Source organism: Populus trichocarpa, chromosome 3, assembly GCF_000002775.5.
Source record: "Populus trichocarpa isolate Nisqually-1 chromosome 3, P.trichocarpa_v4.1, whole genome shotgun sequence".
In the NCBI taxonomy this organism is placed as follows: Eukaryota; Viridiplantae; Streptophyta; class Magnoliopsida; order Malpighiales; family Salicaceae; genus Populus; species Populus trichocarpa.
The window spans coordinates 18,015,174-18,035,810 of NC_037287.2; the positions used below are offsets into that span (position 1 = coordinate 18,015,174).

General features: G+C 34.5%; 2 protein-coding genes and 1 long non-coding RNA gene across 3 annotated transcripts; all 3 read right to left on the reverse strand.

Annotated features, from left to right (window-relative positions):
• Window positions 1-2,180: 2,180 nt before the first annotated feature.
• Window positions 2,181-7,529, reverse strand: LOC18097120 (uncharacterized). The gene is made up of 4 exons (XR_002981049.2): window positions 7,403-7,529; window positions 6,169-6,688; window positions 2,550-5,626; window positions 2,181-2,285 (listed from the first exon to the last, which is right to left on the reverse strand). It is a non-coding gene; the product is annotated as an uncharacterized LOC18097120 (long non-coding RNA).
• A 5,657-nt stretch (window positions 7,530-13,186) lies between these two features.
• On the reverse strand, window positions 13,187-13,824 carry LOC7496571 (uncharacterized). Its single transcript, XM_002304646.4, has one exon. It carries the CDS (start codon window positions 13,670-13,672, stop codon window positions 13,382-13,384), a length of 291 nt encoding a protein of 96 aa, XP_002304682.1. The 5' UTR covers window positions 13,673-13,824; the 3' UTR covers window positions 13,187-13,381.
• Window positions 13,825-17,083: 3,259 nt separating this feature from the next.
• LOC7496572 (alpha-ketoglutarate-dependent dioxygenase alkB) lies at window positions 17,084-20,539 on the reverse strand. Its single transcript, XM_024596833.2, has 7 exons — window positions 20,333-20,539; window positions 20,090-20,241; window positions 19,552-19,910; window positions 18,607-18,745; window positions 18,217-18,283; window positions 18,001-18,122; window positions 17,084-17,594 (listed from the first exon to the last, which is right to left on the reverse strand). Exons 1-7 carry the CDS (start codon window positions 20,431-20,433, stop codon window positions 17,461-17,463), a joined length of 1,074 nt encoding a protein of 357 aa, XP_024452601.2. The 5' UTR covers window positions 20,434-20,539; the 3' UTR covers window positions 17,084-17,460.
• Between the last annotated feature and the right edge of the window lie 98 nt (window positions 20,540-20,637).

The following is a 20,637-nucleotide window of genomic DNA, read 5'->3' on the forward strand; positions in this document are numbered from 1 at the left end:
GACACAATAATCGTACTTTTTAGAGGTTTGGCAAAGTTGTTATAGTCATTATAACAACCAAATGTTCCATTATTTAGTACCTTTCAGAACATAACTCACTACAGGGATCATTGTTCTCTCTCTCCCTCACAAGTCAATCATGCCAAGGACTGCTGCATCTTCGCTTGTTGACTCCGCTACTAAGGTACCATGAAAGGGACCTGAAAGATGAAATGATCATAGAAAGCTAATGGAGCCTACTTTCATGTGTCCTGTAAGAAAAAGAAAAAGAAAAAGAAAAAGAAAAAGAAAACAGAAAGGGATGGAGAGATTTTGTGTGTTATAATTTTGAAGGCTGCTAAATGCAATAATAATTCTCAAGAGACATAATTAGCAGATTGTTTTCTTGCTATAATTCTTGTAAGACATAATTACAGTACTAATAGCTAGCACATGCCTGCATGGAAAAGTACAGTAAGGAATCCAAGGTGTGTTTCCAAGTGATTTTGCTAAACACCTATCAAATAAGCTTTGATAATGCCGGTCGACCTCAAGCATTTATTTGTAATTAGATAGCGTATCTATACTCTTAACCACCACCATTTGCTTCCTTAAAAGGCCCAGATTTCACTTTGTGGTGGGTGGTGGGTGGTGGGTGGTGGTGGTCAAGCATGTGTAAACCTGGTTTTGAAGTTGAATGCATGACAAGGCTACCAAACGGACGGTGCTTTATTTTTCAGAGCAATTCACAGATGATTAGCTCCGTAATTACGCCGATATTCCTCATCTTTAACATCACAGGAAAACCTAATTATCACCCTTATAAAAGTTACATGAACCCTTGCAGGTAAATTCATTAAAAATCACTCAATCCCTAATTAAGATTAGGTAAAGGTTAACAGATATGGCTTGCTTTTGCAGGTAAATTCATTTTGGATCACAGGTATTATATAGTTAATTTTTTTTATTTAAATATTGATCTGATTTACACAGGAATCTGGATTTACTCATGAAATTTTCACTTTATAGTTTGTCTTCAAATTGGTTGATTTTTCTACGGCTACAAGTACAGATTGTTTGATTTTTCTACTTTAGACTTGGAAGGACAAGTTGGAAGAAAAGGATAAGACTGCGTCTACGAGTGTGGTTGTGGACCTGACTTTTATTATCTTCATTGTTATGATACCAAATGAGCTATGATTTTCTAGGAACCAAGTTGTGTGGCATCATGTAACTTTCTCCACCAACCACCAAATGTAGTTTTTTTGTGAGGTTAAGATCAAGGAGCTTCGTACTTTGATTTTTTGCGTGCCTCTCTCTGTTCTTTTATTTTATTTTCTGATAAGAATAAGATAAGCTTTTCCATCCTTAAAATGAGCTGCTTGGGCCCAAAACCATCCAGGCTAATGTGAGAAAGTCTGGGCTCTCGAGGGGGCAATTCCTCTCCTGGTTTATAACCATTTAAAAGCTAATTGTATGGCTTAAAATGTTTTTTACAATACTTTTGAAAAAATTGAAATTTTTTTATTTTTTTTATTTTTTTAGATCATTTTGATGTGCTGATATCAAAAATAATTTTAAAAAAATAAAAAAAATATTATTTTAATGTATTTTCAAATAAAAAACACTTTGAAAAACAACAATTACTCCGCGAGATTTTTCCAAACAAGTTCCATCCAATGCCTGTGGCAATAATTCTTCTTTAACTTTGGAGCTCTTGATGGTTGATTCTCGATTCTGGGGGCACTTCTAGCTTTACAAAACAGCCTATTCACCTTGTGATCTCCTTCAATCTATGTTGGAATTATTGAGTTCTACTATAAGCAATCTCAAGGCCCAAAGAGACAGATTTGGGGATCACAAATGGGATTATTTACGGGAGGCTGAGGCCTTAGGCCTCTAAATCAATGTTCCTCGTCGGACCATTGATGCTGCTATGGCCTATCATGAGAGCTATAGCTCATTCTAAATTATTTGCCAGTCCCATTCCATGGGCCCGAATTGCAACTGATTTTTCAGCTATATAGAATGTTAGCCACCAATTTATGATTCATCAAAGCAAGCAAAAGATGTGGAGGTTGGGGCGCTTCCTATCAGATTCTGCATGCCACCTGGCAATCAAGTAGCCAATTAGACATTATTTCTCCCATCCTTTAAGATAAGCCCCGGCATGCATTAACAGATTTGCAACCCACCTCCATAAGCCATTCAAACACAGCACAAACTGATTGGAAGATAGTCTTTTGGCAAAAACAAAATGGCTGCTGTTTGTGCTTCTTCTGCCATTGCAGCCGTTTCCATCTCTTCTTCCAGGCAAGTTCTCTCAAATCCCATAACGACTACCTATTATGATGCTATTAACAACTGTTAGCTGTGTGGCATATACTTGAACTTTTTAGCATGTATTAGACGTGATTCAATATTAGTTAAGTTGATCATGCTGCTTCAATCTAGATTAATTCTTAATTACATGTTGCTTACTTGTATAATCCAGGCTTATAATGAAACAACAAAGACTTAGAAAAATAACATAAGGTTTTTTTAAGTGAAGTGAGTCATGTAAATAAAACATTGCAGTTCCCAGAAGACTGGATCCCTTGTCGGGTCAACAAAGGCTTCTTTTCTTAGGGGGAAGAAATTAAGACTGAGGACGTACACATCACCAACCGCAGCTCGATCAGTTACAGTTTGTGTTGCAGCTGACCCTGATAGACCCCTCTGGTTCCCAGGCAGCACCCCTCCTCCATGGCTTGATGGCAGGTCAGTTGAAGACTTGTTCTTTAGCACCAAAGCCTCTTTCTTTTCATTGATGTAAAGACTCAATTACTGTGCTAAGCGTTCTAAAGCTTTGCTTGAATGTCTCAACTGCAGCCTCCCCGGAGACTTTGGCTTTGATCCTCTAGGTCTTGGTGAGTGAGAGCTAAATCGTTAGGTGTTAGTCACCTGCACAATATAACCAATCATGAAGTACTTATGCAAGTTGTAATTTGTCTGAAACAGGATCTGATCCTGAAACTCTAAGATGGAATGTGCAAGCAGAACTTGTTCACTGTAGATGGGCAATGTTAGGTGCTGCTGGTATTTTCATCCCAGAATTCCTAACAAAGATTGGCATCCTAAACACCCCGTCCTGGTACAGTGCTGGAGAAGTTGAATACTTCACTGACACCACCACACTCTTCATTGTTGAGTTATTCTTTATTGGCTGGGCCGAGGGAAGAAGATGGGCTGATATTCTCAAGCCAGGGTGCGTTAACACTGATCCTATCTTCCCTAACAACAAACTCACTGGTACAGATGTTGGTTACCCAGGTGGGCTATGGTTTGACCCACTTGGATGGGGCAGTGGCTCTCCTGAGAAGATCAAGGAATTGAGGACAAAGGAGATCAAGAATGGAAGATTGGCTATGTTGGCTGTGATGGGTGCTTGGTTCCAACACATTTACACTGGCACCGGTCCTATTGACAACCTCTTTGCTCACCTAGCAGATCCTGGTCATGCCACCGTTTTTGCTGTGAGTGCACCCCTGAAACTTCAAATAATAACAGTAATTTGTAAATAATGCAGCGAGAACAAGTTGTTTTAAATTAAGCTAACTATTTTAAATGGTGTGTTTCAGGCTTTTACCCCCAAGTGAGAAACGCTGGCGAGCATGCTTCCCTAAGGAAGGAGCTTAAAGAAATGTATTTGTCGATAGAGCCTTTGTATCATTATTAGAACTTGTAATGTCTGATAACTACGATTTTTCATAGAGTGCTGTTGCAATGTACAAAAACCACCCCTTGAACTTAGATGTCACCGATATATTTGAGCTAGTAACAAAAGTTGCCCAGAAAAGCAACCGTTACGAACCACATGAAACTTCAGAACTCGTCTCCAAGTATCTCACTGCCCATACATCAATTTTTAATTTTTATTTTAGTTACCGTAGGTGTATAGACTAGGTTACGTGTACCTCGACTAATGCTCGAGATTCTAAAATTAACGACCAGGTAAGCCTCAGTAATTCTGAGGCTTGTAGCACTCAAACTGATCATCTTTAAAGAATAAACTCTGATGCATTGAGCTACCAACTCAATTGTTGAAACAGCTAGCGGTGGCATGGCATTTTACTCCATACGCCACCGAACCAATTAATACGAGTAAAGTAGAATAACAATTAACGTAAAGGATCCATTTTAAGAATATGTAAATTAACAATAGCTCAAATCAATTATTGAATACAGAACAGATGCCAATACTGCAGAAAAATAAGGCGACGCTTGGCTGTCAAAGCAGAACACAACATTAAACTAAGAAAATAAATGGTGTACTTGAGGTAGATTTAAATCATTTGTTTCTAAAAACCATTTTGAAAAAGCCATGTCTACATTCAAATCCGAGTCTGATCTCCTTTCTTTCGAGTGAATCACGTAGTATAAACCCTTCGGTTGTAGATAGATAAATTTCGAACAGACACCTAACGCTTTAGATGGGATTGCCAGTTGAAACGGGACCCATAGAAATAAAGGAGAGAGATTCTTAACCCCGCGAGGATATAACTCAACTGGTCAGGTCCTGAGTTTACTTCTTAGAGATAATCAGTTCAAGTCTTACAAACTTCAAAGCCATTAAAGACTTACATAGTCGTTAACTTCAGGGCCCGTAGGATTAGTCGAGATACGCGCAAACTGGTCCGAACACTCACGTTAATAAAAAAAACAAAAGTAGTGAGATTCTTGCACATTTTGGGAGGAATCAATTGATAGTTGATCACTTAGCATAGAACATCTTTGTTAAATGATGACCAATTTTTTTGTTATTTTAAGAGCGTAGACTCTGAAATCGCAGCTAAAGTTCATTTCTCTATGACTTGGAGAATTCCTGAATCTATGACAAAGCTATTGGCAGGTTATCATATTCATCTTTCATGTATATAACTTGTTTTTCATGTTCTTCTTGATTTCCTCTTCCTTTCTTCTTGTTTAATTTCTTAAATTTTACATTTTGTTTAGCAAGCGGGCAACGTGTCTCCATCAGTATAAGAGGCAAAGTAGCCAGCCTCACCCAACCCCTCCTGCAAAAAACCAATGAGTTTTTGGCTCATCGTTTGCAATCTCTTGACTTCTACAGTCGTAGATCTAGTTTTTAGGATTCGTTTGGAGGTGAATTTGTTCACATTTCATGTAGGAGATGATTAAATTAATCCTTCATTTTTGTTGTGGTGTACACATTACTCTCCTGCCAAAATGGGTATTAACCCCCACTGTTCTTCACTCCTAACAAACAGTATATCGGTTCATCAATTTAAGAAGAAAGAAAACACACTAATCCTATAAATTTCCCCATTCTCATCTTCAGAACACATTCTTCAAATGTTTGGTACTTTGCTACAGGAGATTTTAGGCAGAAGTGTCAAACACATTGATAGGGCTGGGTTTTGGTCCTAAGGACCATCAATAAGACTGGGCCCTAGCCTAGAGACCCAAACGTTGGGCCTAAGACCCAAGGAACAAACTCTACCACGGACGCGAGCACACACCGGGTATCCGTGCCACTTGGTGAAAGAAAGCAGGCCTAAGAGCATCTCGAAGGCAAGGGCAAAGGAAAGCCAAACCCAAATAACTGTCATTTTAGCTATTATCTTCTCGTTTGTCAATCAACTATCTAAAAATTATTTCAAGTGATAAATTTCTTCTTCTTGATCGAGTATCATATTATACCGTCTTTGTCAATTTCACAGGCGGAAGTTATAGTGCTTCAAGCATATGGAGCTTTAATTCTCAATAATATCATAATGATTTGTGACTATCGATGAACGGGAGGGGAGAATCAAACTCTTCCACTTTAAATTTTCTTTAGTTATTATTAATGGTTTTTCTTTATCATTTCGGATGTTTTCGACAGTAAAGTAATTCTTCTAGCATCCGTTTTGGATGCCAGCTTCTGCACACCAGCATTTTATCAAAGAAGATACGCCCATCACGGTACAAAACTTTAAAAATTGTTCTCCGAGAAGCTTTGTTTTAACTGGGACATGGTAGTTTTTTTTAATTACTATTTTTTTGTGTTTTAATAGTGAAAACATCCTCCAGCCAGCTTTTGGAATCTTAGATGATTCACATCAGGAAAATGACAGAAAATATAAACACTAATTGAACCACCGATAAATTTGAAATGGTAATCTTAGGTTGGATTAAAACACATACCTACAGGCATTTGCTTGGTAAATGCTGTAGCATGCAATTCAATTATCACCACTGGTATCTCATACCTACAGGCATGTTATACCCTCGGAACTTCTCGACTTCCGACAACGCGCACCACTTGACAAGCATCCAGTTCAGAGTCTTCAGACACCACAAAGGACACAAGCACATTAACTTCATTCGAATATCCGTACACACATAATTTCCTACCACGCAAGCATTGACATCCACTAACGAGACCATAAGGAAAACATCAAAGAAATTGAGAATTAGTTCCGTTAAACAACCCATCCAGTTCATCCCAAAGGATTAAACATATCTGCTGCTGCTGCATTAACTCTAGCCTATACAGAATCACACAAGGCATTCACGCTATTCTCTCTCTTTCGGAGAAGATGATTGGGATCTTCTAATTACAAGTCGATTCAAGAAGAAAAAGGGTAGAGAAATGCCGGATGTTCAGTATTTATTCTATTAGGAGAGTTGTGCAATTTCACCGCAACAAGCTTGAAGCACCAAACTGAATGGAAGATTAAATTAAAAGGAACAAAGGTTGAGAGTCCAATATTACAATAAAGAGGCTTAAACTTATGATAAGAACTAATCTAAGTGTTTCTCCACCATATAACCTAACTGGTAGCATATATATTAGTATTACAACATCAATATAAAAAATACTTTGAATTAAAATTTGTCAAATACATAAAACAATACAAATCCAATACAAAAACCACAGTAAAAAAAAAAAAAAAGCTCCCCTGGTTTTGTTTAGATCTGTAGATTTTGCTGGAGAAATCTCAGTGTTCATCCTATATATCATTGCTCCAGAAGCTTTTATATATCATTGCTCCAGAAGCTTTTAAGATTTAGCTAGTAAATCTATCTTTGCAAAGCCATTAATTATAGTAATTAGAGCTAGGATAATTAATGATTTTGCAAAGAAGAATTACTAGCTTAATCATAAAGCTTAATTATACATGTTCTAGTACAAAACTTCTTTACAATAATTTCTTTGAATATCCATCTATTTACAAAACATATTCATACATCAAAAAATTAAAATCTTTTAAGATTCTTACACAACACTATATTCCATTTGATTGCACAAAGAAACCAAATATTCGTAATGTTTCATTCTCACAGATTATATGTAATTAGATTGAAGAATAAACCAACACAAAAACATTTTTTCCCTCAGATCTACTAGTTGAATATAAAGTAGATAGCATCGTACCGGGAAGTGATCGTTGAAGGGGTAGATGTAGGAGGGTTTGAGAACTCTGGAGGTCACGGCCGGCTGCTTGCTTCGCTAATCATATGCTTTTATATGGACAAAAGATTGTTGGGTAGGGTTTCAGTTTGTTTCTTTGGAGTTTTTGGTAATTTCATATGAGTGTGTTTGACAGTGTGGTAGCGGTTGCTTTTCAAATAACTTTTCGTGCCGAAATACATGCCAATGATTTTTTTTATTTTTTAAAAATTATTTTTAACATCAGCACATCAAAACGATCCAAAAAGTACAAACCGCACTCAATTTTAGCAAAAAAAAAATTTCAAAATTTGGCGAAACACAGGTTGAAACGCACAGCCAAACAGCCTCTAAGAGATTAACCCGGTGGAGGGATTTTTTTATTTAAATATTATTCAAATTTTATGATAAATTTAATTTGCATGATCAAGTAATGCAACATTTTTTTATATAAATATTATCTAAATTTTATGATATATTTAATTTCCATGAGCAAGTAATGTAACATTCTTTTTTTTTATATGTATACAATAGTAGCAGTAGTAATTAAAATAAAAATAAAAATAAATAACTTTACAAAACAATAATTGCTCTTATTATATGTAATTTTTTAATAAGAAGAATAGGCCACTTTTTAACCTCTGCTTTCACGAATAAATTTCCCTGGGCAATAGAAAAAAGATATTACATATAATTTGATTTTTCACTATTAACAAAAAAAATTAACTCAAAGTGATTAACCTTATTCAGGTTCAAACTTTTAGACCAACATCTAGATATAAAATTTATTAATTTTTTTAACATACTAAATTGTGAGAAATGCGTTTTAATTGTTAGCGGAGAAGATTTAATCTTATTGATTTAAAAATATCTTTTACCGGTAATTGTTTTTATATCAAAATCATGAATTTATCAACTTATTGAGAGCCCAAGAATATCCGTAATGTAAATAGTGTTTGAGGAGAAGGGCCCATAAAATACTTTCCATGTTTTGCCAAGAATGATCATTCTAGCCCAGTAGCTTCTACCCTGTCTTGATAGATTAGAACACCATCTATTTTGTTCAGAAGCTCCGGTGGGAATCTGGTAAGAAAAAATTTCAAGTGCCAAGAAAAAAAGAAAAAGAAAATAATGACGTCTATCTTCTTGAAGAAAATACTGCTGCCAGCATGATTGGAGTACACAGCCTCCATTCATGCCGTTCATTTAGAATCGTTTATTTTTATTTTTTAAAAAAATTATTTTTTATTTTTTATTTTAAATTATTTTTTTATATGCTATGCTAAAAATAATTTTTTAAAAATTAAAAAAATATACATATTAATTAATTTATAATAAAAAATACTTTAAAAGATAACTGTTATTACATTTTTAAACACGTTTTTAATTGAATGAGTTATAATAGTAATTATATTAAAAAAATTATTAACATGATTTATTATTTATATGAAAATTAAAGCATTCATTTGGATGGTTTTTAGAGTGTTTAGGTAATTAATGGTTTTTCTTTATTGGGTACTTTCAACCGAAAAGTGATTCTTATGTGCATGCATTCATTTGGATCCAGTATTACCAGCATCTTTTAAACCCTTTAAGTTAAATTCAATTTAAAGATTTTAATGAAATTCTATGTTAGAATCCTCTTATTTACAATTATAAAGAGAAAAAATTTAATATAAAAATTAACTTTTTTAAAATACTTATCTAGCTTTTTTGTTTTTAAAAGACTTTTAAAAAATAAGGTGAAAATAATAAAGATAATATATAAAATAAAATGAATCGAATTTTATCTTTTTTAAATATATAAATTTAATTTATTAATTAATTGAATTTAAATAAAACAATATAATTAAATTTAGTTACACTAGAGAATTTATTCCACCAATATGATTTCTGCATATAATAAAGCGGATACGCTCGTCACGCTACAAAATTTTAAAAATTGTTCTTTAATTAAGAAGCTCTTTGATTAATTAATTAGTTTTTTTGGTATTTTAATAGAGCAAAGATACTCCAGCCAGCTTTTGGATAAAGAGACGATGAAAGAAATGGAATCTTTTGGATGATTCACATCAGGAAAGGAGCGATTTCACAGGCTCAAACTCGAGAAGAATATATAAACACTAATTGAACTACCAGTTGATCTGAAAATGGAATGGTTGATATCGAGTCCAAGAAACGACGAAGTATAGGTTGGATGGCTAGATATCTGCTCGGTACATGTCGGAGCATGCAATTCAATTACCAGCCATATCTCATACCTCCAAGCATACTATACCTTCGGAACTCCTGAACTTATGACAAAGCGCACCATCCAGTTCATACACTTCCCACAAAGTTTACTGGGTCGTGCTCTAGAGATCATTGTTTCTCGCTATTCGCTACAGGTTGTACTTTTTTTTATATATAGAAAATAATATTCACTTATTAAAAAAAAATTAAAAATAGTATAAAAAACTAACCGTAATAAATACTAATTAGAGTTAAGTCAATATAAAATATAAAGTGTTTAATTATTATTATTATTATCATCGTTATTATTATTATTATTAATATTTTTATTTTTATCACCATTAATAATACTACTACTACTATTTTATAAATAACATTATTATTGTTATTACTTTTAACAAATTATTATTATCATCACTACCACTATTATTATAATTATTATCATTGTGACTACCATTATCATCATCATCATTATCGTCGTCGTCATCATTATCAATTTAAATATTATTGTTGTTGTTGCTGCTACTACTATTGTTATTATTACCATTATCGTTTTCATAACTAACATTATTATTGTTGTTGCTGTTGTTATTTATCAACATTATCATTATTATTATTCTCAATATTAATTTAATTATTATTATTATCACTATCATTAACAATATCATCATCATCATTATTATCATCATCAATAATATTATTATTATTGGTACCACTATTGTTGTTGTTGTTTTCATAACTAACATCACTATTATTATTATTATTATTACCACTACTACTACTCACAGTTATTAAACCCGGACCGGCCCGGCGGGTCGAACCGGGACCCGGTCGACCCGGTGGCTGGACTGGTTCAGGTTTGTTAAAAGACCGGCTAATGCAACAGCCCGGCAAAACCCAGTCGACCCGGCGGGTCAACCCATGGCCCGGGCGACCCGGGCAAACCCAGACGAGACCCGGTGTTTATTTTTTCCTTTTCGAATGTCGTTTCTGTGTAGACTTGGGAAGAAGAAGGTTTTGGCCAAAAGGCCAGGGGATGACTGAGAAAGGGACGAGGGAAGTTGTAGCCGGGCATATCTGCAGTTTCAGGGACGCCATTAATACTTCTCCCCATCTTACCACAAACCTTAGAATCTCATATACAAGAGCTAATCTTGTGCCAGTGAAAGATGATGAACCCTAAAAGCGCGGCGATGATGAAGAACATAGCAAATAGGTAAACCCATATCAAGAAAGTGTTTCGATAGCACGCACCAGTGAAACCGGCTAAAGAAATGACCATGATTAAGATCCCACTTACTATCAACGGCCACTGTAAGAATTTCAAACAATCTGTGTTGTTGGCTCTACTGCTTAGCCATATACCACCTCCTGGGATGGGTATCGAGTACCCCTATCAAATGATTGCTAGTTCTCATTGTTGATCTTTCTCTGTTTCTCTCTCCCTATCTGCAACAAGCGCTACAGATCTCTCTTTGCTCTGTCTCTCTTTCTTTCTTTACTGTTAATTTTTGGAACGGCCAGTTACAACTTGCAAGTGAAGGAGAGCATTGATAGCAATAAAGGTAAAGGTATAACGTGTGCAGGTGTGATATTTTGCTTTATTTGAAGGGATGCTCATAAATAATTAAGTATCCTGCATTCGTACGGGTTGACCCATAAAACTCGGAACCCGGTCTCTCGCCCGAGTCAGTTTCCGGGTTGGGTTTCATAACTATGCTACTATTACTATTATTAATGAAAAAAAATTAAAACCATGAACTTGATTTGAAGGACGTGATTGAAAATTATAAAAAAACTTTGACAGAAAAACTAAGAAAAATAATAAGAAATCAAAAGAAGAGGGATCAAACTGAAATCACTATTATTATCATTGAAATAACCAAAATCATAAACTTGTTTTAAAGGATAAAAATGCAAGCCATAACAACTTTTTAAAAGGGAAAATAGGCAGAAATACAAAATTAAAAGAAGAATGGTCGAATTGAAAATTATTATATATACAAATTAAAAACCAAAAATTAAATTGAAAACACATAAAACCTTAACAAAAGTGAAAATGACAAAAATATAGCAATCAAAACTAAAAGGACTGAATCTAGAATATCAATAACACTAAGGACTATAATGTATTTACCAGGGTATGAAAGAGAAATGAAGGAAGAAAAAGAAAGGGTCACCAACAACAACCCGTGAATATTTGGACTACATGCAACGCCTAGAATGGGAGAGAAAACTGCGAGGCATTAGACAACATAACGAAATCCCATTTTCAACCACTGGAAGATGTTGCACGCTTCGCCACAAAGACACGGCGTTTCTCACTCGTCGGCGCGTTAACATTACATGCCAACAACTTCTTTCCAATTAAAAATATTATTTTAATGTCAAATTACTACATTACCCTCATCCCAACTAACAATTAACAAAAAAAACCAATAGCCAAAAGACCCTAATACCCATGGTCCCTATGAATTAAATTCCTTGAATTCAAGTATATATTTGTAATTCAACTGTTAATAAAAAATTGAAAATACCAATATGCCTCTACCCAATACAAATGATTTTTTTTTTACTCTTTGGGGCATTTTTGATATTTTATTATTCATAAAAATGATACATAGGTAAAAATACTTTTACACAAATTAATAATTACAAATTACCAGTGTAAAAATATTAAAATACCTCTGATTTTTATTTTTATTTTTATTTTTTGCCAAAACCATAAACATCACTCTACTATTGTAATAAATAGTAAACTGATTCTATGACCACAATGATCGATTCTCCCATCAGGCTTTTGGTTCAAGCACATTAAACTTCATTCGAAGATCGGTACATGTATAATTTCCTAATATGCAAGCATTAATTTCAACTAAAGCCATTGAGGATATAGCTCAACTGTCAGTAGAGTTCTTCTCAGCCTAGAGATCCCGTGTTCAAGCCTTTTTTTTTTTTTTTTGCAGTAATAAAAAAAAACCTTCAACTAATAAGAGTATAAGAAAAACATTAATTAAGAAAATTGAAAGTTAGTTTCATTAAGCAGCTCCAAATTAGCCGAAACAGCCCATCCAGTTCATAAAAAAACGATTAAACTATCTAATAAAGCTCCAAAAATGGTGTTATATTAACTTTATAATAATTTGGCAAGCTGTTTTTCGAATCTTACCGCCATAGCCCATGGAAAGCAAATACCTTCCAATCTGAAAGAAAGCAAAATGCACTCCAAGACATACATAATCAGTTAGTTAATATGATAAATTAGGACATGCCTATCCGCTTGAAATATATTAAATTCGCTCAGTCATCTGGAAATAAATCAAAATCCACACACAAGTAAGATTTTCTTAAACTCGTTTAAAGAGAACACATGCAAAAAAATCTCTCAAACTAGCTATAGAATCAATATTACTGATTGAAAATTAACATCGTAGGCAAAGAAGAATTCAACGAGTATAAACTTATCCATTATCATTTTTTTTATAAGAATCTCAGTACTCAATATATTAAATATTGTCATTACAAGTTACAAACTACTCACCTTCCAAGTTCCATCTGATCTCCCTTCCTCCATTCAAGTGTCCCTTCAACTTATATTATATTACAAATTAAAAATTTTCCAAACTGGAAAAGATTCAAAAAGGAAAAGAAGTTTACATCAAAATATAAGAAGAGAGACAATTAATTAATACTAGCTACAAATAACAGACCCGAAATAAATACTCGAGCAGGTCAAGATGGAGGACGGTTCGGTGACCGCATAGAGATTTGAACCGGAATAGGCCGACCGGTACCAGTCCCTCCGCAGCTACTACACGCCATGCGACCCGAACCGGAACAAGCCCGGCAACCAGCATCTCCATCGGACCAACGGGAACAAAGACAAGCGACCCGACCCGTCCCGTTGCAAGATGGGCACAACGGGCCGGCCATGGGCTTCTGGTCCATAACCGATTTGACCAGAACAGCCCCGGCTAGCACACTAAGACCCGTGGCCAACTGGGTCAGAACGATCGGTCCCATTATTCTTCAGAGAACAAAAACGATAAGGCAGAGAGAGAGAGAGAGAGAGATGAGCCGTGTAAGACTGTAAGTAAGAGAGGAGAGAAAGTGAGGCTGATTTCCTGTGATATGTGTTTTCTGGGGGGTAAATTTTGGTGTGTTTTATTGTGATTTTAAGACAACGAAATAGAGTGGTAGTAGAAACGTACACGTAGACGCGTGAGTGTTTGGTCGTGGCTTTGAGTTATTTATTTTGGAGGGTAATGAAGATGTTTATTATTTTTTTTTTTTGGGGGGGGGGGGGGGGGGGGGGGGGCGTCGGTAGATATTGTTGTTGAGGTTGGGGTTTTAATTTATTTTTTTTATCTTTGTGTGAGCTCACGTTTACATTTTTTGCTTGTGCCAGTCGGCTGGCTTCTCCGGATGGTCCAGTTCTTCCTTTGTTTGGGGAGGAGGGAGGGCGGGAGTGTGTGTGAATTCACACCATTAACCTCAATTTGTCACATGGCCGACTTGCCTCTAGCCAGTTGGGTGTAAAAAAAAAAAATATATATGGAGTTATATCATCAACCCTATCAAAACTCAATTTTTTTTATATGATATTGTTTAGAATTTATTTAAAAAAAAACTATTTTTAATTGACTTAAATTAACCCAAATAAATGTATAACTCAAGCTTTACGCCTCACAATTACTAGCTAATATTTTTTTTTCATGCCTTTCTTCGTCCATGGTTTGAACTTGATAATTAAACTCTATTATAGTGAAGATACTGTAGGGAAAGTCCTATGGAAAAAATAACTTGATGCCAAGATGATAAAAAGATATACACCTCTCATTTTTATTACTGAAAAAAAAAGGACTCTAATGTTGGTTTAACAACTATGCTTATGCCATTCCTTAATTTTATCCAAATATCCATGTTCCATGTGTTGATGGTCCTATCATAAAGCTGTCCTGTCCTTCACCCAAACAGACAAAAGAAATTAAAACTCAGGATTTTCTATTTCTTGTATCTAGATTGCTGAAATCCTGAAACACCATATGGAGTGGATAGGGCTTTTTTCATCATAAAAAAGAAAAAAAAAATCCTGCTTACTCTCACACCAGCTATATATCTTGAACAGTGATTGGGTTAACTTTTTTTGTCCAGTCAAAAACAAACCAACCATCTATACAGAGACTAGGAGGCTGATAAAAGTTCTTTGCACTGAATGCACTTCCAAACTTTCTTATTATCGGTTAATTGAAGGCAAAGATCGGCCCACTGCAAAAAAACGCTTGTGTATAAAGAAGTGTATAGTTTATTAGCAAATAAGTGGCCGTTAAATACCAATTGTTGACTCCATTTCAAAGGTTAGAAAATAGAGCAACATGCGAGTCAATAACTTTTATACCTCTTAATTTGCTGAATGTTTTCCTTCTGACTGAACGCTTTTCCTGTTGACTTGGAACGAGTCCAATCCTTGCTTTATTATGCATGAACCTTCCAGGCAAAAACAGTATATTTGATCCGCGATGAGCAACACGGAGAATATAAGAATCCTCGGATAAAGGTAATCTACTTTATCACTTTATCTTACCAGTTATCAGCATATTTTGAGGTTTGAGCTAGCAGTTCATAGATCAAAATTGAAGAATGAACGAACTGGCCGAGCTACCATTAGATACTATCCCAGTGTTGCGTGACAATGTGCATTCTCACATGATATGGGAGCGTATGTTAGCTGATTTGGTACATGGGAATGAGCATCCTCGCATGGTTTGGTATATAACCTAGCTTATCATTGGACTGTGTTGTCCTGCAGGTATCCATCCTTTTTTAATGTAAAAAAATGACAACTAACTGAATAATAAGACCCAAACACCAACATCTAATGTGATTTTTAATATAAAAAAATAATTATGAGCTTAAAATGTAATGCATAGAATGATATTGATATTTGTTTTTTAAATATTGAAATGATGATATATTGAATCGGTTTATATTAACTTAAATTCATGAGACTAAGGTAATTCTACATGAAACAAGTTGAATAAAAAATTATGAAACCTTATTTCCAACATATCCAATATTAAAGGTTGAAATTAAAAAAAAAAACCTAAATCTCAATTCCTAAACAAGTGTAATATTAAATGATAAAATTAAAAAAAACCATAAATAAAAAAGAAGAAGATTGAGTTGTTGGAGGGTGAAATTGAAAAATAATTATTCAATTAAAAAAGGATAAAAAATAAACAGAGTCAACTTGGGTTAACTTGTCAAACCCGCAACATGAGTTATGAGATCAGGATAACCCCATATTTTTTTTTAAAAAAATAACATAGTTATTTTTAACCAACTTAATATTGATTGATAAAATCGAAAAAAAATCAATTAGAAAAAGCAACAAAAAAAATCGAGTCAACTTGAAAAGGTTGTGACCTGGACCTGAGATGATGATAAATTCATAGAAAAAAACAAAAAAAAAATACAAAGCTCCAATTCCAACATGTATAATGTTGGAGGTTGAAATCAAGAAAAAAAATTAAATTCATTAGACCGATATATAACTCAATATAAAAAAAAATTAAAAAAATACAAAGCTCAATTTCTAAAACAACATAAAACCAAAGGATAAAAATAAAATAAAAAACAAATTAAAAAAATTAGATTGTTGAAGAATAGAATTAAAAAAAAATAAAAAAAATGCATCACTATTCTAATGAATAGTGTTTCATGGGTGTTGCTCCAGAAATTTAACCATACATTTTAGTGTTTTATTTAAGAAAAAAACCATACCCTTTAATGTTTTGATAAAGAGAAAACTAAATTAATGAGAGAAAACTAAATTAATGAAACTGATATAAACCCAACAAAAATAAAAAAAAATATTACAAAGTATAATTTATAAAATATTTTAATATTAAAAGATAATTTTTTTAAAAAAATTAATTGATAAAGGGTAAAATTAAAAAACAAGAAACATAAAATATTATTGTAATAAATTATGTTTTTATGTTTTGCAGGGGTAGTTATAGTGATGTCGCGATATCTCTTAGTGTTTTGTTAATATTAAGGCGTGTCATCCTCTCTTTTTTTTATTTTTTGTCGAGATAGATCTTGTAGCCCGTACTAACAGTACTAGGGGCATTCAAGAGAGTAGTGGCTAGCAGTTAGTAAAACAGAAAAAGGAATGATCAAACTTATCTAGCACCACCATACAATCAAGGACCTGATTGCCACCACATGAGGAGTTTCGGGGCCATTGTCAAATCTGCGGTGCTCAACCATTGGACTCCCCATGCTGACAGGATGGACCAGACCTGCAACCTTACATTTTGGTAGAAAAGTTCAGGGATTAAATTTAACTTGACCCAAAGTTCAGGGCAATTTTGGGTAATTTAGCAAGCACGAAAAAAACCTAGTAACTACAAAGATGCAGCACAATCGTTGTGTTCTTGAAGCAATCTGCTAATAGTATAAATTGAATGCTACATTCCTCTCAACTCAATAGCATTTCACTTGTATAGTCAGAGCCTATTCTTTTGTATCTTCTCTCAATAACATTTTCTCTTATCCCATCTGGACAGCCAACTGATTCCTTACAAATCGTTATTATGATTCCACAAAAACTTCTTTGAATGAGAGAGAGTGAGCTGTTCAATACCCACCCCTGTCATCAAATGAACCAAAAGAAATGATTCTACAAAAATCTTCAACGTCTTCTATCATGCTGTCCTCTTGTCACCTTTAATCTCTCCTATGAAAGCATTCCCAATTGAATCTTTAAATTAAGTTTCACATCTATGGGAGAAAATTTATTACTCTCAAAACACTTGTCTGATGTTAATGTTGATTCTCGAGGTTCTGATGTATTCTAAGATATCATTCTCATCACAGAAATGCAATTCAAGGGCTGTGATTTCAGCATTTTCTTTGTCAGTGAAGATCCGAGGCACACCTGCAATAATCAGAAATCAGAAGTCAAAGAAATGTATCAAGATGCAAAAAATACAAATTTGCAGGAATTCACAAGTCACCAAAGGAAAAGGCTAAGCACAGGAATTTGGAAGTTCAATTGTGCCAATTTTGGCTGCAAACACTATAGTAACAAAATTCTACATCTGTTATGAATAGCTACTTATCAGTTCACAAGAAAAATGAATTTCTTGTATCGAAGTTCTATTGATTGAGCTGCACTTTCAGCTACGTAATGAAAATAAAAAATAATGTTCCCTTTGCAATGAATTTTCCCCATCATCAGTTAAGTTAAAACTTTCGAGGCAAAACACGAAGATGAATACTTTATTCTTCAGATAATCCAGATCTTTATTTCAAGATATTCCAGAGGCTTATAGTTCAATTACCATGAAAGCATTCTCGTGCTTCTCCAGCCATGAGAACCACATCACCACTTCGGAGAAACATTGCTAAAGGTGGATCTTCTCTAGATTTTCCTCCCAAAAGGAAAATAGCCTTGCAACCCAAACTGAGGGGGAAAGAAGGATATAGTCAGCAATCAAAACCTCTTCTTTGGATTGAAAACCATGGAGATATGATAGAAAAAAGAATTCCCAAGATACCTCATGCTTACAATAGGTTTACTCCAGTCAGCTTCCATGTCATCCAAGTGGCCCCCAAGTGTATCTCCTGATAAATTATATCGTGCACATTAATTACACTTCCAAGAAATTGAACTGACGTTAACAACCTAATATTGTGCGCATTAATTACACTTCCAAGAAAAAGAGTGTCCCGATGCATGAGGTTCTTCATAAGGCTAGGGTCTAGGGAAGGTCAGGTGTCACAGCTTTGCACCTATTTCTGCAGGGAGGCTGTCTTGCAGTTTCAACATGCTAACTTCTAGTAACAAACGCACGACCTTACGATTGCACCAGGTCTCATAAGCCAATAAATATTAAACAAGAAATAGACCAAAGGAAGATATAAACAAGCTTTCCATTAATAATTACCTGATGCAAAATAGTTTACTATTGCAGCTTCTGGGTGGAATTCTTCTCCCACGGGCATTGCAGGAGCGGCCAATTTTTTAGCCAACTGACAGAGTCCATCAGGGATCTTGTTATGTGGAAGAGATACATTGTAGTTACGCTACACCACAAACAAAAAGACTTAAATTCATTCCAATTCATAAAGAAGGGAAACTTCTAAAAGAAGTGTTGGGTTGAGAGTGTATAATAATCAACACGCCCAAAATATTGATGAAGACAAATAAACTAAGAGAAGGACTAGCTGGCATCTTGATTCTCCAGTCACATAAAACGGCTTGATACAGATTTGAGCAGAGCAAGATTTAAGTGGTTGAAGATGTATATTCTTACATGCACCGTGTTCTGAAACAGCAGCAAGTTGATAAAACCTTTTTTTTGCACAAAAAGAGTAGACAATTGTTTCAAGACAAACTATTTAAACTGAACTGCTAACTTCAAGCACAACCTCTTAAAATTCAGAGTAAAAACAAATTAAATCGTTACTGCTGACAATCATACTTGTGTCTATACATTATGTAGAAAACCAAGGCATAACAATGTTAGTACATTGAAAGATTGTATCATACCAGATTGTATATTCTGTGATCAAATCCCATGGCATTCATAATGCAGATAGATAGGGTGTGGTATACAATAACTAAACCCAAGGGTCACAATGCCAACCTTACATAACTGAAAGAAGGCTACATAAGAAAGAAAACTCTATGCTTTATAATTGTTAAAGGATCTATACTTGCTGTCAATCAGCATGGCCCTAAGGGACAAGCTCTAACAACTAATGAGTGAAACTAAAATTTGAGCATGTGTACTTCCCTACTGTATCATGACATTGAAAGGTCAATATGTAAGAACACAGAACTAGTAGACAGGAATTGCAAAAGAGAAAAACACTGAAGCTGCAATCACCTTAGACCAATCAAATTGCAGTCCAAGGGTACTCCACCGCAACTTCCGCAATAAGACGGAAGCTGAAACAGGCTTACAAGACTTCCCTCTTAACAGAACACTATCTTCCTCGCAAAAACTCCATCTACGAGTATCTCCATTGCCAACACAACCATTTGACGCAGAGTCCGAACTAGCAGGCATATTTTCATCCTCAACCAACACTTTCCTCTCTTTCGCAGCAATAAACAGGTCACTTATAGGCCCATAGATTGCATTGTGATTCGTTCTATTAGGAGGCTGAGGGAAACTCATTAAGCTCTCCCTTATCCATCGGCATTGTTCATCAACACTCAATGCCCCCGGAATGAAATAAAAACCTGCAAAATTCATCTTTCTCCATAAAAACTTCTCTAAAACTCAATAAATCTTTATTTGAATTATACAGAAAACTTAATAAAAAATAAAACAGGCAACTACTTCCATCAAGTGATAATCACGCCATTTAGGTTTTCTTTAAACAAAAGAGCATAAAGTAATTAAAACACAAAAATGATACCAGGCCGACTTTCCAAGCCGAAGACGGGCCGATCAAAACGGCAATCAACAACCACAATTTCAGGAGGAAGTTCACCGTTTTGATGATAAGAATCCAAAAATGACTTGAAATCTAAAACCTCTGATAAGTCGACTTGTTTTGGTTGCTTTTTCCTGTTGAAAAATCAGAATGTTTAATTAATTAAACCGATAAAAACACAAACGACGGCACGTTTACTTGAGAAAAGGAAAGATAAGGTCATACCTTTTAGAATTTTGATCGTAGTAAAGTTTGTACTTCTTCTCTGTTTTTCTGAATTCCGTTCGATCTGTGTCGTCGGTAACGGCTTTATCGGAGCCGTACATTTCGACGAGGAGAGGAGTGATTGATTATTCAATGATTTTTAGGGTTTTTGAATTGGGCGCAGAGGTTTTGAGTTGCCGTCTACAGTCCTTTTCTTTCAATAGAATATATTTTTTTAAAAGTTCTTTTAAAAGAAATTAAAGAACTTAAATTTTTAAAAAATATGATTGAATTATATTTTTAAAATATAATAATAATTATTTTTA

What these genes read in the sequence shown, in the direction of transcription:
- LOC7496572 (XM_024596833.2), bottom strand. Translation starts at nt 20,433, where the DNA reads ATGTACGGCTCCGATAAAGCCGTTACCGACGACACAGATCGAACGGAA. An exon ending in TACGATCAAAATTCTAAAAG is followed by an intron (nt 20,242 to 20,332) that starts GTATGACCTTAT and finishes ATTTTTCAACAG; the next exon opens with GAAAAAGCAACCAAAACAAG. An exon ending in AGCACGAGAATGCTTTCATG is followed by an intron (nt 17,595 to 18,000) that starts GTAATTGAACTA and finishes TGATTATTGCAG; the next exon opens with GTGTGCCTCGGATCTTCACT.
- LOC7496571 (XM_002304646.4), bottom strand. Translation starts at nt 13,672, where the DNA reads ATGGGACCGATCGTTCTGACCCAGTTGGCCACGGGTCTTAGTGTGCTA.